Source organism: Hyla sarda, chromosome 8 (assembly GCF_029499605.1).
Source record: "Hyla sarda isolate aHylSar1 chromosome 8, aHylSar1.hap1, whole genome shotgun sequence".
NCBI lineage: Eukaryota > Metazoa > Chordata > Amphibia > Anura > Hylidae > Hyla > Hyla sarda.
In genome coordinates this window covers 10,828,457-10,850,875 of record NC_079196.1, presented here as the reverse complement: position 1 = coordinate 10,850,875, position 22,419 = coordinate 10,828,457, and the positions used below count along the sequence as shown (strand labels likewise).

At 44.4% G+C, this 22,419-nt stretch overlaps 1 protein-coding gene across 7 annotated transcripts in view; it reads right to left on the bottom strand.

The window, feature by feature from the left end:
• Window positions 1-22,419, bottom strand: part of SEMA5B (semaphorin 5B) — a 404,742-nt gene that overhangs the window by 101,434 nt on the left and 280,889 nt on the right. For all 7 annotated transcript variants that reach the window (XM_056536944.1, XM_056536941.1, XM_056536947.1 and 4 more), the window contains exons 8-12: window positions 19,113-19,326; window positions 13,584-13,869; window positions 4,513-4,648; window positions 4,142-4,349; window positions 3,280-3,487 (exon numbers count right to left, since the gene is read on the bottom strand). In XM_056536944.1, coding sequence (XP_056392919.1) covers window positions 3,280-3,487; window positions 4,142-4,349; window positions 4,513-4,648; window positions 13,584-13,869; window positions 19,113-19,326 — 1,052 coding nt within the window. The remainder of the gene's footprint in view (window positions 1-3,279; window positions 3,488-4,141; window positions 4,350-4,512; window positions 4,649-13,583; window positions 13,870-19,112; window positions 19,327-22,419) is intronic.

The window sequence follows — 22,419 nt, the reverse complement described above, 5'->3', positions numbered from 1 at the left end:
CTGCACACATTACACAGATCAGAGGGGGCCGCACAGTCACTGGGGGTCCGGGGGGCATCCGGATGCCTGTGAACAGCAAAGAACTGATCCCTATTCATGGAGCTTCGAGGAAACACCCAATACCATCTCCTGTACGGGCGGAGGGGGTGCAGGGGGCACCGGGAGCTGGGCAACCCCCAATATGATGATAGCACAGGTCAGCACAGGTGACGGTGTATCTACAGGTGACAGTACAGATGACAGTGTATCTAGGGCTGATGATACAGGTGAGAGTGTATCTACAGGTGACAGTACAGATGACAGTGTATCTAGGGCTGATGATACAGGTGACAGTGTATCTAAGGATGACAGTACAGGTGACAGTGTATCTATGGCTGACAGTACAGGTGACAGTGTATCTAAAGATGACAGTCCAGGTGAGAGTGTATCTAAGGATGACAGTCCAGGTGACAGTGTATCTAAGGATGACAGTCCAGGTGACAGTGTATCTAGGGCTGACGATACAGGTGACAGTCCAGGTCACAGTATATCTACGGCTGACAGTCCAGGTGACAGTGTATCTAGGGCTGATGATACAGGTGACAGTGTATTTAAGGATGACAGTACAGGTGACAGTGTATCTATGGCTGACAGTCCAGGTGACAGTGTATCTAAAGATGACAGTACAGGTGACAGTGTATCTAAGGATGACAGTCCAGGTGAGAATGTATCTAAGGATGACAGTCCAGGTGACAGTGTATCTAGGGCTGACGATACAGGTGACAGTCCAGGTGACAGTGTCTCTATGGATGACAGTACAGGTGACAGTGTATCTAAGGATGACAGTCCAGGTGACAGTGTATCTAAGGATGACAGTCCAGGTGAGAGTGTATCTAAGGATGACAGTCCAGGTGACAGTGTATCTAGGGCTGACGATACAGGTGACAGTCCAGGTGACAGTGTATCTATGGCTGACAGTCCAGGTGACAGTGTATCTAGGGCTGACGATACAGGTGACAGTCCAGGTGACAGTATATCTACGGCTGACAGTCCAGGTGACAGTGTATGTACAGGTGACAGTCCAGGTGACTGTGTATCTACAGGTGACAGTACAGATGACTGTATCTAGGGCTGATGATACTGGTAACAGTGTATCTAAGGATGACAGTCCAGGTGAGAGTGTATCTAAGGATGTCAGTACAGGTGACAGTGTATCTAGGGCTGACGGTACAGGTGACAGTGTATCTAGGGCTGACGGTACAGGTGACAGTGTATCTAGGGCTGACGATACAGGTGAGAGTGTATGTACAGGTGACAGTCCTGGTGACAGTGTATCTAGGGCTGATGATACAGGTGACAGTGTATCTAGGGCTGACAGTCCAGGTGACAGTGTATCTAGGGCTGACAGTCCAGGTGACAGTGTATCTATGGCTGACAGTCCAGGTGACAGTGTATCTATGGCTGACAGTCCAGGTGACAGTTTAACTACGGCTGACAGTCCAGGTGACAGTTTATCTATGGCTGACAGTCCAGGTGACAGTGTATCTAGGGCTGACGGTACAGGTGACAGTGTATGTACAGGTGACAGCACAGGTGACGGTGTATCTACAGGTGACAGTACAGATGACAGTGTATCTAGGGCTGATGATACTGGTAACAGTGTATCTAAGGATAACAGTCCAGGTGAGAGTGTATCTAAGGATGTCAGTACAGGTGACAGTGTATCTAGGGCTGACGGTACAGGTGACAGTGTATGTACAGGTGACAGTCCAGGTGACGGTGTATCTACAGGTGACAGTCCAGGTGACAGTGTATCTAGGGCTGACGCTACAGGGGACAGTGTATCTATGGCTGACAGTCCAGGTGACAGTGTATCTAGGGCTGACGGTACAAGTGACAATGTATCTCTAGGTGACAATGTATCTAAGCTGACATGTCAGGTATTATTCCAGCCTTAGTCCCTGGACACGCTGTTTTTCCCTGCAGACAAAGTGTCTCCTCTCCGGCACAATGACCTGGCAGCTCCACAACGCGGCTCCGCAAATGGATTTTAGATGCTGCAGAAAGGGCGATAAAATTCTCCGGAATGTGATCAGACAAAGGAGGATTCATCACGGAGGTAACGCACACCGCAACACCCCGACATGGTGACACTGATACTTTACTGGTGCTGAATGGATTCATCCCAGTGTGAGCCGGTGCAGAGCTAACCAGATGAATAGAGAAGTATCCGATCCCCGGCATCACCAGATTATAACATTAGTGACCCTGTATATATATATATATATATATGTGTATACTGCGCCATACTGCAACCTGCACAGAGCTAACCAGATGAATAGAGAAGTATCCGATCCCCGGCATCACCAGATTATAACATTAGTGACCCTATATATATATATATATATATATATGTGTGTATACTGCGCCATACTGCAACCTGCACAGAACTAACCAGATGAATAGAGAAGTATCCGATCCCCGGCGTCACCAGATTATAACATTAGTGACCCTATATATATATATATATATATGTGTATACTGCGCCATACTGCAACCTGCACAGAGCTAACCAGATGAATAGAGAAGTATCCGATCCCCGGCATCACCAGATTATAACATTAGTGACCCTATGTATATATATATATATATATGTGTATACTGCGCCATACTGCAACCTGCACAGAGCTAACCAGATGAATAGAGAAGTATCCGATCCCCGGCGTCACCAGATTATAACATTAGTGACCCTGTATATATATATATATATATATGTATATATACTGCGCCATACTGCAACCTGCACAGAACTAACCAGATGAATAGAGAAGTATCCGATCCCCGGCGTCACCAGATTATAACATTAGTGACCCTGTATATATATATACTGCGCCATACTGCAACCTGCACAGAGCTAACCAGATGAATAGAGAAGTATCCGACCCCGGCGTCACCAGATTATAACATTAGTGACCCTGTATATATATATATATATATATATATATATATATATATATGTATATATACTGCGCCATACTGCAACCTGCACAGATCTGCTGACAATACATGATCCTCATCATCCAGGAGATCACATCCCTGACACAGTCCGCACCTTACAGGCATCCCCTCACCCCTCACCCTCCTCTGTGTCACAGAATAGACATACCAGCAAATATGGCCACCATACGGTCAGTATCGGGCTCATACAGGCGCCATCTCCTCTCCCCCTGCACATACAACTACCCTCATCAGACACACAGCCCCTCCCTCCCCCGCCCATCATTCTGCTCGCACACTTACCCCTCGGACCGGTACATGGAGCATCGCTCTAGGGGAACCTTCAGGACGCCATTGTTCAGACCCACGAATAGCGATCGGTTGCTGTGCAGGATCTGCAGGCTGAGGATCGGCTGCTGCTGTCCGCTCGGCAGGATGTGCATCTCCTCCAGGTAACAGCTCCGCAGGCTGCGATTGGCCGTGGACAGAGCCTTGAGGATGGTGCCGCGTTCTGCAGAGCCAACGTGCGACACTTAACACGGGGAAATACAGAGAAACTCTGACCCATATATCCTGACTATAGTCTGTAATCTGCAGTAATCCTGACCCATATATCCTGACTATAGTCTGTAATCTGCAGTAATCCTGACCCATATATCCTGACTATAGTCTGTAATCTGCAGTAATCCTGACCCATATATCCTGACTATAGTCTGTAATCTGCAGTAATCCTGATATATATATATCCTGACCCATATATCCTGACTATAGTCTGTAATCTGCAGTAATCCAGATACATATCCTGACTATAGTCTGTAATCTGCAGTAATCCTGATATATATATCCTGACCCATATATCCTGACTATAGTCTGTAATCTGCAGTAATCCAGATACATATCCTGACTATAGTCTGTAATCTGCAGTAATCCTGATATATATATCCTGACCCATATATCCTGACTATAATCTGTAATCTGCAGTAATCCTGATATATATATCCTGACTATAGTCTGTAATCTGCAGTAATCCTGATATATATATCCTGACCCATATATCCTGACTATAGTCTGTAATCTGCAGTAATCCTGATATATATATCCTGACCCATATATCCTGACTATAATCTGTAATCTGCAGTTTTTAGTGTTTTCTGAGATCACCTACCGGTCCCTATATACATGACATGATACAAAGTATCTTTTCCTTGCACGATATCGACCACCATCTTGGAGAAGCGCACGCTGTCCTGCGTCACTAGAGGGTCCACGGACACCGGCTGCACCACGTCATTCATGAGGAAGAGGCGCTGAGCGTCCTGCAGGCTGCGCTCCGTCAGGTTCTCATTGGGGCTGTCATCATTCAGGATACCGCACTACATAGGGAGATACAGAGGATTAGATACATGGAAACTGCAGACAGTATCACATGTGACAGATTTAGATACAGCAGCTCAGCAGACAGTATAACACATGATAAGATTAGATACATCATCTTAGGTAACAAATGGGTCTCTTTGCTCCGCCCACTGCGCTCACCTGAAAGTTGGGTATGGGGTTTAGCGTTGGCAGCCAGGCGGAGCGGGGGTTCTCCTGGTATCTGAAGGGACCGTTGAAGGCCTGAGTGATGGCGCTGAGGTTGAAGGCACAGACTGCGGAGGCCGCAATGCTATTTCTGGAAATAGAGATAATAAAACCAAAATCACCGGATGCAATTAGATTATCATTTATAGTGAACTAGAGATGGAGTATAGTACAGGATATAACTCAGGATCAGTACAGGATAAGTAATGTAATGTATGTACACAGTGACCTCACCAGCAGAATAGTGAGTGCAGCTCTGGGGTAGAACACTACATACTCCTAACCCATCTGTAATACATATGTTACAAATATATATATCTATAGATATGTTTATTTATCCATTAACACCAAAGAGTTAAATGACAAACTCAGCTCTGCTATATCTGTACATTAGTGTCATTGTGTCGCCCCCATATTTACTGCTGTAATTTGCTCCTTTGAGTCGTCTTCAGAGCTGACAATCTAGAATGACATCAGACTGAGGCACTGGACGGAGATCACAGGATTTGGTCGCCCTCCGGCACTTGGCACAGTGTCCAGCCGTCATGTACGAGGCACAATGGCCCCGACTCCGGAGACGCGTCCAGCCTCCCGCCTCGGCCCAAGTCAAACGTTCCAGATCTGAACCCCACAATCCATATCCACACAAGGGACCTGTCAGGAATCGTCGCTGTTCCGGGCATTAGCGCGGCGGGGGCCGTATGCCTGTCGTCACATGACAAGTTTAATTGCCTTGTGTTAACACAGACAACGCGCAATTACTGCCGCCATCCAGATCCTTTATTCTCTGCCTTATGTCATTGGTTGGTAAAACCAGGATGGGGCGTCTGACCGGGCGTAAAGAAGGCAGAACGTAAACACCAGTCACTTTATATAAAGATCGGGGAGGATGAGTGACGGCTCTGAGGGGGCTTCACTCCCACTCACTATAGTGGTGACACCTGCAGCAAACACCTCGCGAGGCGTCACTCGGATCACGTGACCGCAGCAGCGTTAGGTGTAAACTGCAAGGAAAATAGTGGAAGGACGAGAAAGTGATCTGGGGGAACTTTATACCAGAGGACCCCTGACCTGATGACCGGACCCCCAACATGGAGCAGATCCTGGGGTCCGGCCTCAGTACCCCGCACCCAATGAATTCAATGGATGTCCTGTAATACCTGGAAGAAAACTATAGCCAGGAAGAAGAACAGTACAGGCAGGGTGGTCCCACCAACCTCCCCCCCCCAATTGTTACATTGGTTAGAGCTGTTACCTTACAGCACTGGAGACCTGGGTTCACATCTGCAAGGAGTCTGTATGTTCTACCCATGTTTCTGCAGTTTACTCTCATCCCCCCAAAACAAACTGACAGGAGAATAAGAATTGTGATCCCCAATGGGGACGGAGCGATTTAAGTGTCCGGCGCTGCGGAATCAGTACACAATTTTATATATATATATATATATACAGTGACCCCCCGACCTCCGATGGCCCCGACATACCATATATATACAGTGACCCCCGACCTACGATGGCCCCGACATACCATATATATACAGTGACCCCCCCGACCTACGATGGCCCCGACATACCATATATATACAGTGACCCCCCCGACCTACGATGGCCCCGACATACCATATATATACAGTGACCCCCGACCTACGATGGCCCCTGACATACCATATATATACAGTGACCCCCGACCTACGATGGCCTCGACATACCATATATATACAGTGACCCCCGACCTACGATGGCCCCTGACATACCATATATATACAGTGACCCCCGACCTACGATGGCCTCGACATACCATATATATACAGTGACCCCCCGACCTACGATGCCCCGACATACCATATATATACAGTGACCCCCGACCTACGATGGCCCCGACATACCATATATATACAGTGACCCCCCGACCTACGATGGCCCCGACATACCATATATATACAGTGACCCCCCGACCTACGATGGCCCCGACATACCATATATATATACAGTGACCCCCCGACCTATGATGGCCCCGACATACCATATATATATATACAGTGACCCCCCGACCTACGATGGCCCCGACATACCATATATATACAGTGACCCCCCGACCTACAATGGCCCCGACATACCATATATATATATATACAGTGACCCCCGACCTACGATGGCCCCGACATACGATCATTTCAGCATACGATCACTCTCAGAGACCATCACATGGTGAAGGCAGCATCAACATACGATGCTTTTGTATGTCGGGGCCATCGCATAAACGTCTATCCTGCAGCGCAGACTGCTTCACCTACCACCGGATAGCCGTTTACGGTGCCCCGTGTGGTCCGCTGACGATCACTTACCTGTCCTCGGGGCTCCGGCGCGTCCTCTTCGGGATCCCCTGCATCGTCGGCGCTCTCCATCATCGTCATCACGTCGCTGCGCGCACCGTCCCGTCATCCAATAGGAGCGGCGTGCGTAGCGACATGATGGCGGCGACGGAGAGCGAGGATGCCGGGGAAGCAGAGGCCTTGCCGGAGCGTCGGGGACACCCCGGGGACGCGGCGACAGCGATGGAAGGCGACATCCAGGGCAGCGGTGACGAGCGGTGATGGTCTTGAGCGGCGGGGACAGGTGAGTATAACCTCCAATACCAGTGGTCTTCAACCTGCGGACCTCCAGATGTTGCAAAACTACAACTCCCAGCATGCCCGGACAGCCAACGGCTGTCCGGGCATGCTGGGTGTTGTAGTTTTGCAACATCTGGAGGTCCGCAGGTTGTAGACCACTGTCCTATACTTTACATTGCACGGATCCCTCAACATACGATGGTTTCAACAAACGATGGTCCATTTGGAACGGATTCCCATCGTATGTTGAGGGACCACTGTATATTACTATTTCATTCATTCATTTTACTTATTTATTTAATTACTTATTTATGTTTGTATTTATTTATTTATTTATTTTATGTATTTATTCATATTATTTAAAGGGGTACTCCACTGCTCAGCGTTTGAAACAAACTGTTCCGAATGCTGGAGCCGGCGCCGGGAGCTCATGATGTCATAGCCCCGCCCCCTCATGATATCACGCCCCCGCCCCCTCAATGCAAGTCTATGGGAGGGGGCCTGACGGCTGTCACATTCCCTCCCATAGACTTGCATTGAGGGGGCGGGGCGGGTGTGACATCATGTGGGGGCGGGGCTACGACATCACAAACTCCCGGCGCCAGCTCTAGAGTTCGGAACAGTTTGTTTCAAACGCTGACCAGTGGTGTACCTCTTTAATTTATTTACTTATTTATTTACTTATTTATTAATTTATTCATTTTATTAATGTATTTATTTACTTACTTACCTACTTATTTATTTATTTAATTAAAAAAAATATTTTATTTATTCATTTTATTTTTTTCTTCATTCATTTATTTTTTTTATTATTTATTTACTTCCTTATTTATTTAATTTATGTATTTTTTGGGTGTATTTATACATTTATTTATTCATTACATTTTTTTATGTCTTTTTTCATTTATTTACTAACTTATTTATTTGTTCATTTAATTTATGTATTTTTTTAGTTATTTATTTATTCATTTTATTTACTTATTTCTTCCTATATCTATATATTTATTTATTTAATTACTTATTTATTTCTACAGGAAACGCTCTGTTCCCACCAGCATCATAACTTCTGTTCATAACAAAACTATTGAGGGGCATTTATTATTGTTTTTGCTGAAATGTTTTGGCTACTTTTAAGTAGTGTTCCAGCTTGGAAAGCCATGCCCCATATTTATGATTGTTTTTCCAACATTTTTTGGGTAGTTTGCCCTCACTTTACAAATTTTGTATCCTTGCTTATGTAGGGGGCGTGGCTTAATGTGCGCAAATGGATACAAATTATTTTTGTGCAAAAAATTGCACCAGTACCCTCCTGTCCCTAGGTCAGTGTTTACCAACCAGGGCGCCTCCAGCTGGTGCAAAACTACAACTCCCAGCATGCCCAGACAGCCTTTGTTTCACAAACATGGAATGCTGGGAATTGTGGTTTTGCTCCTGATGCAGAGCTACAGGTTGAGGAAACACTGTAACAAATCCTCAGCTGTGTAATTAGGACAAGAACAGGACGAGCTTCTAAGCCCAGTGTTTCCCAACAAGAGTGTCTCCAGCTGTTGCAAAACTACAACTCCAAGCATGCCCGGACAGCCGAAGGCTGTCCAGGAATGCTAGGAGTTGTAGTTTAGCAACAGGTGGAGGCACCCTTGTTGGGAAACACTGATCTAGATCTTTTGGTGTGATGCACACCATTTAGTGCTTCACTACCCCTGATGAAGTAGTTAGTAATGTGAAACATGTCAGGTATCTGAGCAGTGTTCATAAACAACATGCTGGGAGTTTCAGTTTTGCAACAGCTGGAGGCACCCTGGATGTGAAACACTGATCTAGTAGAAGGGTAATTGGAAAGATGATATAAACCCTTTTAGTGTGATGCACACCATTTAGTGTTTCACTATCCCTGATGAAGCAGTTAGTACTGTGAAACCTGTCAGGTATCTGAGCAGTCTTGATAAACAACATGCTGGGAGTTTTAGTTTTGCAACAACTGGAGGCACCCTGGTTCGGAAACACTGATCTAGTAGAAGGGTCAGTGGAAAGGTTATATAAACCCTTTTATAGTGTAATGCACACCATTTTGTGCTCCACTATCCCTGATGAAGCAGTTAGTACTGTGAAACATGTTGGGTGTCTGAGCATTGTTCATAAACAAGATGCTAGGAGTTGCAACAGCTGGAGGCACCCTGGTTGGGAAACACTGCTCTAGCCTCTTAGCATAAGCAAGAATGTTTCTATTCACTGACGGCAAGAAATAAGACACAAAGTCAATCAAAAAAGTTCCAAAATTTGGGACGGCCGCTATTACTTCTTACCTGGGACCCCCATTAGTCGTTAACCCTTCAGCTGATGATACATAAAACACAGGATCTAAGCAGAAGTAAAAAGCATTGGGAATTGCTTCACTTCCACTCCCGCTTTCCCCCATCGGACCCCTGTCGGATAAGACGTTGCTGGCAGTGACCTCAACCCCTATATGAAGTCTACACCTTTATTGGCTTCCAAAGGTTCCCATGACAACTGTCGGCGCCACAACGTGTTTTTTTTTAAGGCAGCGGTAATTTTTTTTAACTCCCGTTGAGGCCAATTTCCAGCAGCGGAGATGTTATGTATGAGGCGGATAGGGGGGGATCTGTGCAGCAATCTCATTACTTGCATTATTTTACCTTTCTTCTTAAAGTTGCTTCACATTAAGAATCGGCGCACGTCTCCTCCTGCAGCGGAAGCGGCAGCCGACTCCCCTGACATGTGGCGCAGCGGCGCATAATGAGCGCACCGCTCGACATCGTAAACCTTAATACATCCATTAAGGCCCCCAGCACAATGTGAAAAGTGTTCTGGTGCCGCTCGCAAGAAGTTTCCTGCTCTGGAATCTCTGATTTACATTCGGAATTTTTTTTTTTGGGGGGGGGGAGGTATGCAGCCAGAAGAAATGTTACAAATGTGCGCAAAACTGCAACTCCCATCATGCCCTGAGAAACCTGTTATACAATCCAATGCTGCACAACATTTGGAAATGCTGCAATACTACAACTCCCATTGTGCCCCCCCCTAAAAAAAACTTGCAAAACTAGAAATCCCATCTCCAACAAACTGTTGCGCAACTTTTGTAAACATTGCAATACTACAACTCCCATCATGCCCTGACAAAAGTGTTGTAAAAAAAAAGGTAAATTCTGCAGAATATATGAAAATGCTGCAACACTACAACTCTCATTGTGCCCTGATAAAACGGATGCAAACCTACAATTCCCATTCCTAAAAAATGGATATTCTGAAAACGTTGCAATACTTGAACTCCTATCATGCCTCGAAAAAAAAAGCTGTCGCCAAACTAAAACGTTGCGAAACATTTTAGAATGCTACACTATTACAACTCCCATCCTACCTTGATAAAATTGTTGCAAAATTAACTGCAAAATATTCTGCCAAAGGTTGCAAAACCACAACTCCCATCGTGCCCTGACAAAACAGAAATAAAATGCTGCAGAATATTTGGAAATGTTGCAATACTACAACTCCCATCTCCGACAAACTTGCAAAACTTTTGTAAAGGTTGCAACACTACAACCCCCATCATGCCTTGGTAAACGGGTCTCAAAACTACAATGGTGCAAAACATGGTGAAATGCTGCAATGCTACAAACTTTCATCATGTCTTAAAACTGTTGCAAAATGTAAATGTTGCAAACCTACAACTCCCATCATGCCTTGCATCAGTTTTGTCAAGGAATGCTGGGACTTGTGGTTTTGTTACTGCCGCTGAGCTACAGGTTGAGGAAACGCTGTAACAAAACTTCAGCTGCGTGATTAGGACAAGACCAGGACGAGCTTTTAAGCACAGTGTTTCCCCATCAGGGTGCCTCCAGCTGTTGCAAAACTACAACAGCCAGCATGTCTTTCGGCTGTCCGGGCATGCTGGGAGTTGTAGTTTTGCAACAGCTGGAGGCACCCTGATGGGGAAACACTGATCTATTAGAAGGGTCATTGGAAAGATTATTTATACTCTTTTAGTGTGACGCACACCATTTTGTGCTTCACTACCCCTGATGAAGCAGTTAGTACTGTGAAACATGTCAGGTCTCTGAGCAGTGTTCATAAAAAACATGCTGAGTGTTTTAGTTTCGCAACAGCTGGAGGCACCCTGGTGGGAAAACCTTGATCTAGTGGGACGGTCATTGGAAAGATACCCTTTTAGTGTGATGCACACCATTTTGTGCTTCACTATCCATGATGAAGCAGTTAGTACTGTGAAACATGTCAGGTCTCTGAGCAGTGTTCAACAGCTGGAGGCACCCTGGTTGGGAAACACTGCTCTAGCTTCTTGACATAAGCAAGAATGTCTTGATAAAATTGTGGCAAAGCGTTTCCAAACGTTGCAAAACCACAACCCCTATCGTGCCCTGACAAAACTGGTGCTAAAGTATAACATTGCAGAATATTTGGAAAATGTTGCAATACTACAACTCCCATTATGCTCATATTAAAATATAGTAAAATTGTAATGCTGCCAACTCGCAACTCCCATCCCTGACAAACTGATTTGAAAATGTCGCACTACTACAACTCCCATCATGTCTTGATAAAAGAGTTGCAAAACCTATGTTACAAATAGTGTTGAGTGCGAATATTCGAAATGCAAATTTTTACCATGAATACCGGAACTTCGCCATTGCTTAAAGGGGTACTCCGGTGAAAAACTTTTTTTTTTTTTTTTAAATCAACTGGTGCCAGAAAGTTAAACAGATTTGTAAATTACTTCTATTAAAATATCTTAATCCTTCCTGTACTTATTAGCTGCTGAATACTACAGCGGAAATTATTTTCTTTTTGAAACACAGAGCTCTCTGCTGACATCATGAGCACAGTGCTCTCTGCTGACATCTCTGTCCAGAACAGCATATGTTTGCTATGGGGATTTCCTTTTACTATGGACAGTTCCTAAAATGGACAGAGATGTCAGCAGAGAGCACTGTGCTCGTGATGTCAGCAGAGAGCTCTGTGTTCCAAACTGAAAAGAATTTCCTCTGTAGTATTAAGCAGCTAATAAGTACTGGAAGGATTAAGATTTTTTAATAGAAGTAATTTACAAATCTGTTTAACTTTCTGGCACCAGTTGATTTAAAAAAAAAAAGTTTTTCACCGGAGTATCCCTTTAAATATTTAGAATATAGTGATATATATTTGTAATGGTGAATATTTGTTTTTTTTATGCGAATTTATGCAAATATATATATGCGAATATCGGCACTTCATGATTGCTTAAATATTTAGAATATAGTGATATATATTTGTAATGACAAATATTAGTTTTTTTTTATGAAAATTTTTTATGCAAATTTATGCGAATATTTATGCGAATATCGGCACTTCCAGACTGGACACTGATCTTTCGCTTCTTTTAGGGGAAAAATATAATTGCGCAAAAAAAATATAAAGAGAACAAATATAGCGAATATATATGCAAATTTCGCGGACATGGGACGAATATTCATCCATATATATTCATCACTAGTTACAAAATTTGAATGTTCCAGAACTTTTCAAAATGTTATAAACCTACAACAACTATTATATATAATTTTATATATATATATATATATATATATATATATATATATATATATATCAACTAGCTCCAGAAAGTTAAACAGATTTGTAAATGACTTCTATTAAAAAATCTTAATCCTTTCAGTACTTATGAGCTTCTGAAGTTAAGGTTGTTCTTTTCTGTCTAAGTGCTCTCTGATGACACCTGTCTCGGGAACCGCCCAGTTTAGAAGAGGTTTGCTATGGGGATTTGCTTCTAAACTGGGCGTTTCCCGAGACAGGTGTCATCAGAGAGCACTTAGACAGAAAAGAACAACCTTAACTTCAGAAGCTCATAAGTACTGAAAGGATTAAGATTTTTTAATAGAAGTAATTTACAAATCTGTTTAACTTTCTGGAGCCAGTTGATACATATATAAAAAAGTTTTTTCCTGGAATACCCCTTTAATCCACAAAACAATGTTGCAAAACTAAAATGTCGCATCACTGCTGGACCATTACAATGAGGAACACTGCAACTCCCAGCATGCCTGAGAATGGTATATCACACCAGTGATACCGCACCAGGTATATCGCACCAGTGATACAATAGGCCAGTGGTCTACAACCTGCGGACCTCCAGATGTTGCAGAACTACAACTCCCAGCATGCCCGGACAGCCGTTGGCTGTCCGGGCATGCTGGGAGTTGTAGTTTTGCAACATCTGGAGGTCCGCAGGTTGAAGACCACTGCAATAGGCGGTATGGTAGGTGGTTGGAGCGGCACTGAGGACTTGACAAATCTGCTCAATAGTAAAGTGTCAGAACCTGATAACATTCCACCCAGCAGAACATCCTGGGACTTGTAGTCCCACAGCGTGCGGCTGACATGACTCACACATTGGTGGTGAAGACGCCGTAGATGAGGTCCTGCTCGGGGAGGAGGAAGGTGCTCTGCAGCTCGTTGTAGTAGAAGGGAACCTCCCCGGAGCGCGAGCAGTTCAGCCTCGCCTTCATGAAGGTCGTCCACGTGTCCTCCAGCAAAAAACGACCCCCGAAGTCGTTCTTACAGACTCTGGCGACACGTGAGTACACCGTCTTCCCGCAGTCGTGCTCCACCGCGTTCTCCCGGAAGAAGAAATACGTGAAGAGCCCGATGTCGTAGGCGGCCACAAAGTTGGGTTCTGAGGAAAAAATAAATAAAAATAATAATGGGTTAAACTGCTGAAGATACAATAAAACAAGGGTCTCAAACTGGGGGCCCTCCAGATGTTGCCGTCGGCTCTGGGCATGCTGGGAGATGAAGTTTTGCAACATCTGGAGGGCCATCAGTTTGAAATCCCTGCAATAAAACATAACAGTGACTGACACACTGTAACGACACCAGCACTGTAATAATGACTGACACACTGTAACAACACCAGCACTGTAATAATGACTGACACACTGTAACGACACCAGCACTGTAATAATGACTGACACACTGTAACGATCCCAGTACTGTAATAGTGACTGACACACTGTAACAACCTCAGCACTGTAATAGTGACTGACACACTGTAACGATCCCAGTACTGTAATAGTGACTGACACACTGTAACGACCCCAGCACTGTAATAATGACTGACACACTGTAACGACACCAGCACTGTAATAGTGACTGACACACTGTAACGACCTCAACACTGTAATAGTGACTGACACACTGTAACAACCTCAGCACTGTAATAGTGACTGACACACTGTAACGATCCCAGCACTGTAATATTGACTGACACACTGTAATGACTCCAGCACTGTAATAGTGACTGACACACTGTAAGGACCCCAGCACTGTAATAATGACTGACACACTGTAACGACACCAGCATTGTAATAGTGACTAACACACTATAATGACTCCAGCACTGTAATAGTGACTGACACACTGTAACGACCTCAACACTGTAATAGTGACTGACACACTGTAACAACCTCAGCACTGTAATAGTGACTGACACACTGTAACGATCCCAGTACTGTAATAGTGACTGACACACTGTAACGATCCCAGCACTGTAATAGTGACTGACACACTGTAATGACCCCAGTACTGTAATAGTGACTGACACACTGTAACAACCCCAGTACTGTAATAGTGACTGACACACTGTAACGACACAAGTACTGTAATAGTGACTGACACACTGTAACGACCCCAGTATTGTAATAGTGACTGACACATTGTAATGACTCCAGCACTGTAATAGTGACTGACACACTATAATGACTCCAGCACTGTAATAGTGACTGACACACTGTAACGACCCCAGCACTATAATAGTGACTGACACATTGTAATGACTCCAGCACTGTAATAGTGACTGACACACTGTAACGACCCCAGCACTGTAATAATGACTGACACACTGTAAAGACACCAGCACTGTAATAGTGACTGACACACTGTAACGACCTCAACACTGTAATAGTGACTGACACACTGTAACAACCTCAGCACTGTAATAGTGACTGACACACTGTAACGATCCCAGCACTGTAATAGTGACTGACACACTGTAATGACTCCAGCACTGTAATAGTGACTGACACACTGTAACGACCCCAGCACTGTAATAATGACTGACACACTGTAACGACACCAGCACTGTAATAGTGACTGACACACTGTAACGATCCCAGCACTGTAATAGTGACTGACACACTGTAACGATCCCAGCACTGTAATAGTGACTGACACACTGTAATGACTCCAGCACTGTAATAGTGACTGACACACTGTAACGACCTCAACACTGTAATAGTGACTGACACACTGTAACAACCTCAGCACTGTAATAGTGACTGACACACTGTAACGATCCCAGTACTGTAATAGTGACTGACACACTGTAACGACCCCAGCACTATAATAGTGACTGACACATTGTAACGACCTCAGCACTGTAATAGTGACTGACACAGTGTAACGACCCCAGCACTGTAATAGTGACTGACACAGTGTAACGACCTCAGCACTGTAACAACCCCGACACTGTAAGAGTGACTGACACACTATAACGACCCCAGCACTGTAATAGTGACTGACACACTGTAACAACCCCAGCACAGTAAAAGTGACTGACACACTGTAACGACCTCAATACTGTAATAATGACTGACACACTGTAACGACCCCAGCACTGTAATAGTGACTGACACACTGTAACGAACCCAGCACTGTAATAGTGACTGACACACTGTAACGACCCCAGCACTGTAATAGTGACTGACACACTGTAACGATCCCAGTACTGTAATAGTGACTGACACACTGTAACGACCCCAGCACTATAATAGTGACTGACACATTGTAACGACCTCAGCACTGTAATAGTGACTGACACAGTGTAACGACCCCAGCACTGTAATAGTGACTGACACATTGTAACGACCTCAGCACTGTAATAGTGACTGACACAGTGTAACGACCCCAGCACTGTAATAGTGACTGACACACTGTAACAACCCCAGCACAGTAAAAGTGACTGACACACTGTAACGACCTCAATACTGTAATAATGACTGACACACTGTAACGACCCCAGCACTGTAATAGTGACTGACACACTGTAACGAACCCAGCACTGTAATAGTGACTGACACACTGTAACGACCCCAGCACTGTAATAGTGACTGACACACTGTAACGACCTCAGCACTGTATTAATGACTGACACACTGTAACGACCCCAGCACTGTTATCTGTGGTGTTACATAGGACTGCAGGTCACATCTCCTACATTATCTGTACTCAGAGAGTTATCACTGTGTTATCTGTGGTGTTACATAGGACTGCAGGTCACATCTACTACATTATCTGTACTCAGAGAGTTATCACTGTGTTATCTGTGGTGTTACATAGGACTGCAGGTCACATCTATACATTATCTGTACTCAGAGAGTTATCACTGTTATCTGTGGTGTTACATAGGACTGCAGGTCCCATCTATTACATTATCTGTACTCAGAGAGTTATCACTGTTATCTGTGGTGTTACATAGGACTGCAGGTCACATCTATACATTATCTGTACTCAGAGAGTTATCACTGTGTTATCTGTGGTGTTACATAGGACTGCAGGTCACATCTACTACATTATCTGTACTCAGAGAGTTATCACTGTGTTATCTGTGGTGTTACATAGGACTGCAGGTCACATCTACTACATTATCTGTACTCAGAGAGTTATCACTGTTATCTGTGGTGTTACATAGGACTGCAGGTCACATCTATACATTATCTGTACTCAGAGAGTTATCTCTGTGTTATCTGTGGTGTTACATAGGACTGCAGGTCACATCTACTACATTATCTGTACTCAGGGAGTTATCACTGTGTTATCTGTGGTGTTACATAGGACTGCAGGTCACATCTATACATTATCTGTACTCAGAGAGTTATCACTGTGTTATCTGTGGTGTTACATAGGACTGCAGGTCACATCTACATTATCTGTACTCAGAGAGTTATCACTGTGTTATCTGTGGTGTTATATAGGACTGCAGGTCACATCGACTACATTATCTGTACTCAGAGAGTTATCACTGTGTTATCTGTGGTGTTACATAGGACTGCAGGTCACATCTATACATTATCTGTACTCAGAGAGTTATCATTGTTATCTGTGGTGTTACATAGGACTGCAGGTCACATCTATACATTATCTGTACTCAGAGAGTTATCACTGTGTTATCTGTGGTGTTACATAGGACTGCAGGTCACATCTACATTATCTGTACTCAGAGAGTTATCACTGTTATCTGTGGTGTTACATAGGACTGCAGGTCACATCTATACATTATCTGTACTCAGGGAGTTATCACTGTGTTATCTGTGGTGTTACATAGGACTGCAGGTCACATCTATACATTATCTGTACTCAGAGAGTTATCACTGTTATCTGTGGTGTTACATAGGACTGCAGGTCACATCTATACATTATCTGTAATCAGAGAGTTATCACTGTGTTATCTGTGGTGTTACATAGGACTGCAGGTCACATCTACTACATTATCTGTACTCAGAGAGTTATCACTGTGTTATCTGTGGTGTTACATAGGACTGCAGGTCACATCTATACATTATCTGTACTCAGGGAGTTATCACTGTTATCTGTGGTGTTACATAGGACTGCAGGTCACATCTACTACATTATCTGTACTCAGAGAGTTATCACTGTGTTATCTGTGGTGTTACATAGGACTGCAGGTCACATCTATACATTATCTGTACTCAGGGAGTTATCACTGTTATCTGTGGTGTTACATAGGACTGCAGGTCACATCTACTACATTATCTGTACTCAGAGAGTTATCACTGTGTTATCTGTGGTGTTACATAGGACTGCAGGTCACATCTATACATTATCTGTACTCAGAGAGTTATCACTGTGTTATCTGTGGTGTTACATAGGACTGCAGGTTCCATCTATTCATTATCTGTACTCAGAGAGTTATCACTGTGTTATCTGTGGTGTTACATAGGACTGCAGGTCACATCTATACATTATCTGTACTCAGAGAGTTATCACTGTGTTATCTGTGGTGTTACATAGGACTGCAGGTCACATCTATACATTATCTGTACTCAGAGAGATATCACTGTTATCTGTGGTGTTACATAGGACTGCAGGTCACATCTACTACATTATCTGTACTCAGAGAGTTATTACTGTGTTATCTGTGGTGTTACATAGGACTGCAGGTCACATCTATACATTATCTGTACTCAGAGAGTTATCACTGTGTTATCTGTGGTGTTACATAGGACTGCAGGTCACATCTATACATTATCTGTACTCAGAGAGTTATCACTGTATTATCTGTGGTGTTACATAGGACTGCAGGTCACATCTATACATTATCTGTACTCAGAGAGTTATCACTGTGTTATCTGTGGTGTTACATAGGACTGCAGGTCCCATCTACTACATTATCTGTACTCAGAGAGTTATCACTGTTATCTGTGGTGTTACATAGGACTGCAGGTCACATCTATACATTATCTGTACTCAGAGAGTTATCACTGTGTTATCTGTGGTGTTACATAGGACTGCAGGTCACATCTATACATTATCTGTACTCAGAGAGTTATCACTGTGTTATCTGTGGTGTTACATAGGACTGCAGGTCACATCTACTACATTATCTGTACTCAGAGAGATATCACTGTTATCTGTGGTGTTACATAGGACTGCAGGTCACATCTATACATTATCTGTATCTGTTATGACTACACGTTTTCTGTTGTGTTACATAGGACTGCAGGTTCCTACTTACACCCATTAAGCTCTGCTCTATCAGTATATATTAGTGCCAACGTGTCCCCTCACCCTCTCTCGCCCCCCAGTGGCCGGGCCCCTCTATATAATATGGCAGATCCCTACCATTCAGCCACTTGGAGTTGTACTGTGCGGTACGGAGGGGAGGGATACTGCCCAGACTGCGGTAGATGGCGGGGTCCCGACCAGAGAAGTCTATGACGGTAGCCGCGTAGAGCTCGCCGCGGGCCGTGATGACAGCGGTGGAGTTGTGGCGCGGATCGTACGGACATCGGGCAACTCCATTAATCTTCTCGATCACTCGGCTGATGTTCCCGACCTGAAGAGCAAAGAGAAAAAACAATGAGACAAGGAAGATGCAGCAATGAAGGGGTTAAACTAGGCTGCACGGAGATCGTCCCCGGTAACCTCCATGGAGATGATCGTCAGTCACCACTATAAACTGGAAGACGAGGGGAGAGCAGGGGCTGACACTATATATGGGGAGAACTCCCATCATCCCTGACCCCAGGAGCTCACAATCTAATCTCCTATCACATACAATGTATCACTCCCATCATCCCTGACCCCAGGAGCTCACAATCTAATCTCCTATCACATACAATGTATCACTCCCATCATCCCTGACCCCAGGAGCTCACAATCTAATCTCCTATCACATACAATGTATTACTCCCATCATCCCTGACCCCAGGAGCTCACAATCTAATCTCCTATCACATACAATGTATCACTCCCATCATCCCTGACCCCAGGAGCTCACAATCTAATCTCCTATCATACAATGTATCACTCCCATCATCCCTGACCCCAGGAGCTCACAATCTAATCTCCTATCATACAATGTATCACTCCCATCATCCCTGACCCCAGGAGCTCACAATCTAATCTCCTATCACATACAATGTATCACTCCCATCATCCCTGACCCCAGGAGCTCACAATCTAATCTCCTATCATACAATGTATCACTCCCATCATCCCTGACCCCAGGAGCTCACAATCTAATCTCCTATCACATACAATGTATCACTCCCATCATCCCTGACCCCAGGAGCTCACAATCTAATCTACTGTCACATACAATGTATCACTCCCATCATCCCTGACCCCAGGAGCTCACAATCTAATCTCCTATCATACAATGTATCACTCCCATCATCCCTGACCCCAGGAGCTCACAATCTAATCTCCTATCACATACAATGTATCACTCCCATCATCCCTGACCCCAGGAGATCACAATCTAATCTCCTATCATACAATGTATCACTCCCATCATCCCTGACCCCAGGAGATCACAATCTAATTTCCTATCATACAATGTATCACTCCCATCATCCCTGACCCCAGGAGCTCACAATCTAATCTCCTATCATACAATGTATCACTCCCATCATCCCTGACCCCAGGAGCTCACAATCTAATCTCCTATCATACAATGTATCACTTCTATCATCCCTGACCCCAGGAGCTCACAATCTAATCTCCTATCACATACAATGTATCACTCCCATCATCCCTGACTCCAGGAGCTCACAATCTAATCTCCTATCATACAATGTATCACTCCCATCATCCCTGACCCCAGGAGCTCACAATCTAATCTCCTATCATACAATGTATCACTTCCATCATCCCTGACCCCAGGAGATCACAATCTAATCTCCTATCATACAATGTATCACTCCCATCATCCCTGACCCCAGGAGCTTACAATCTAATCTCCTATCACATACAATGTATCACTCCCATCATCCCTGACCCCGGGAGCTCACAATCTAATCTCCTATCACATACAATGTATCACTCCCATCATCCCTGACCCCGGGAGCTCACAATCTAATCTCCTATCACATACAATGTATCACTCCCATCATCCCTGACCCCAGGAGCTCACAATCTAATCTCCTATCATACAATGTATCACTCCCATCATCCCTGACCCCAGGAGCTCACAATCTAATCTCCTATCATACAATGTATCACTCCCATCATCCCTGACCTCAGGAGCTCACAATCTAATCTCCTATCACATACAATGTATCACTCCCATCATCCCTGACCCCAGGAGCTCACAATCTAATCTCCTATCACATACAATGTATCACTCCCATCATCCCTGACCCCAGGAGCTTACAATCTAATCTCCTATCACATACAATGTATCACTCCCATCATCCCTGACCCCGGGAGCTCACAATCTAATCTCCTATCACATACAATGTATCACTCCCATCATCCCTGACCCCAGGAGCTCACAATCTAATCTCCTATCATACAATGTATCACTCCCATCATCCCTGACCCCGGGAGCTCACAATCTAATCTCCTATCATACACAATGTATCACTCCCATCATCCCTGACCCCAGGAGCTCACAATCTAATCTCCTATCACATAAAATGTATCACTCCCATCATCCCTGACCCCAGGAGCTCACAATCTAATCTCCTATCATACAATGTATCACTCCCATCATCCCTGACCCCAGGAGATCACAATCTAATCTCCTATCATACAATGTATCACTCCCATCATCCCTGACCCCAGGAGCTCACTATCTAATCCCCACAACCACAATGTATCACAACCATCATCCCTGACCCCAGGAGATCACAATCTAATCTCCTATCATACACAATGTATCACTCCCATCATCCCTGACCCCAGCAGCTCACAATCTAATCTCCTATCACATACAATGTATCACTCCCATCATCCCTGACCCCAGGAGATCACAATCTAATCTCCTATCATACAATGTATCACTCCCATCATCCCTGACCCCAGGAGCTCACAATCTAATTTCCTATCATACAATGTATCACTCCCATCATCCCTGACCCCAGGAGATCACAATCTAATCTCCTATCACATACAATGTATCACTCCCATCATCCCTGACCCCAGGAGCTCACAATCTAATCTCCTATCACATACAATATATCACTCCCATCATCCCTGACCCCAGGAGCTCACAATCTAATCTCCTATCATACAATGTATCACTCCCATCATCCCTGACCCCGGGAGCTCACAATCTAATCTCCTATCATACACAATGTATCACTCCCATCATCCCTGACCCCAGGAGCTCACAATCTAATCTCCTATCACATAAAATGTATCACTCCCATCATCCCTGACCCCAGGAGCTCACAATCTAATCTCCTATCATACAATGTATCACTCCCATCATCCCTGACCCCAGGAGATCACAATCTAATCTCCTATCATACAATGTATCACTCCCATCATCCCTGACCCCAGGAGCTCACTATCTAATCCCCACAACCACAATGTATCACAACCATCATCCCTGACCCCAGGAGATCACAATCTAATCTCCTATCATACACAATGTATCACTCCCATCATCCCTGACCCCAGGAGATCACAATCTAATCTC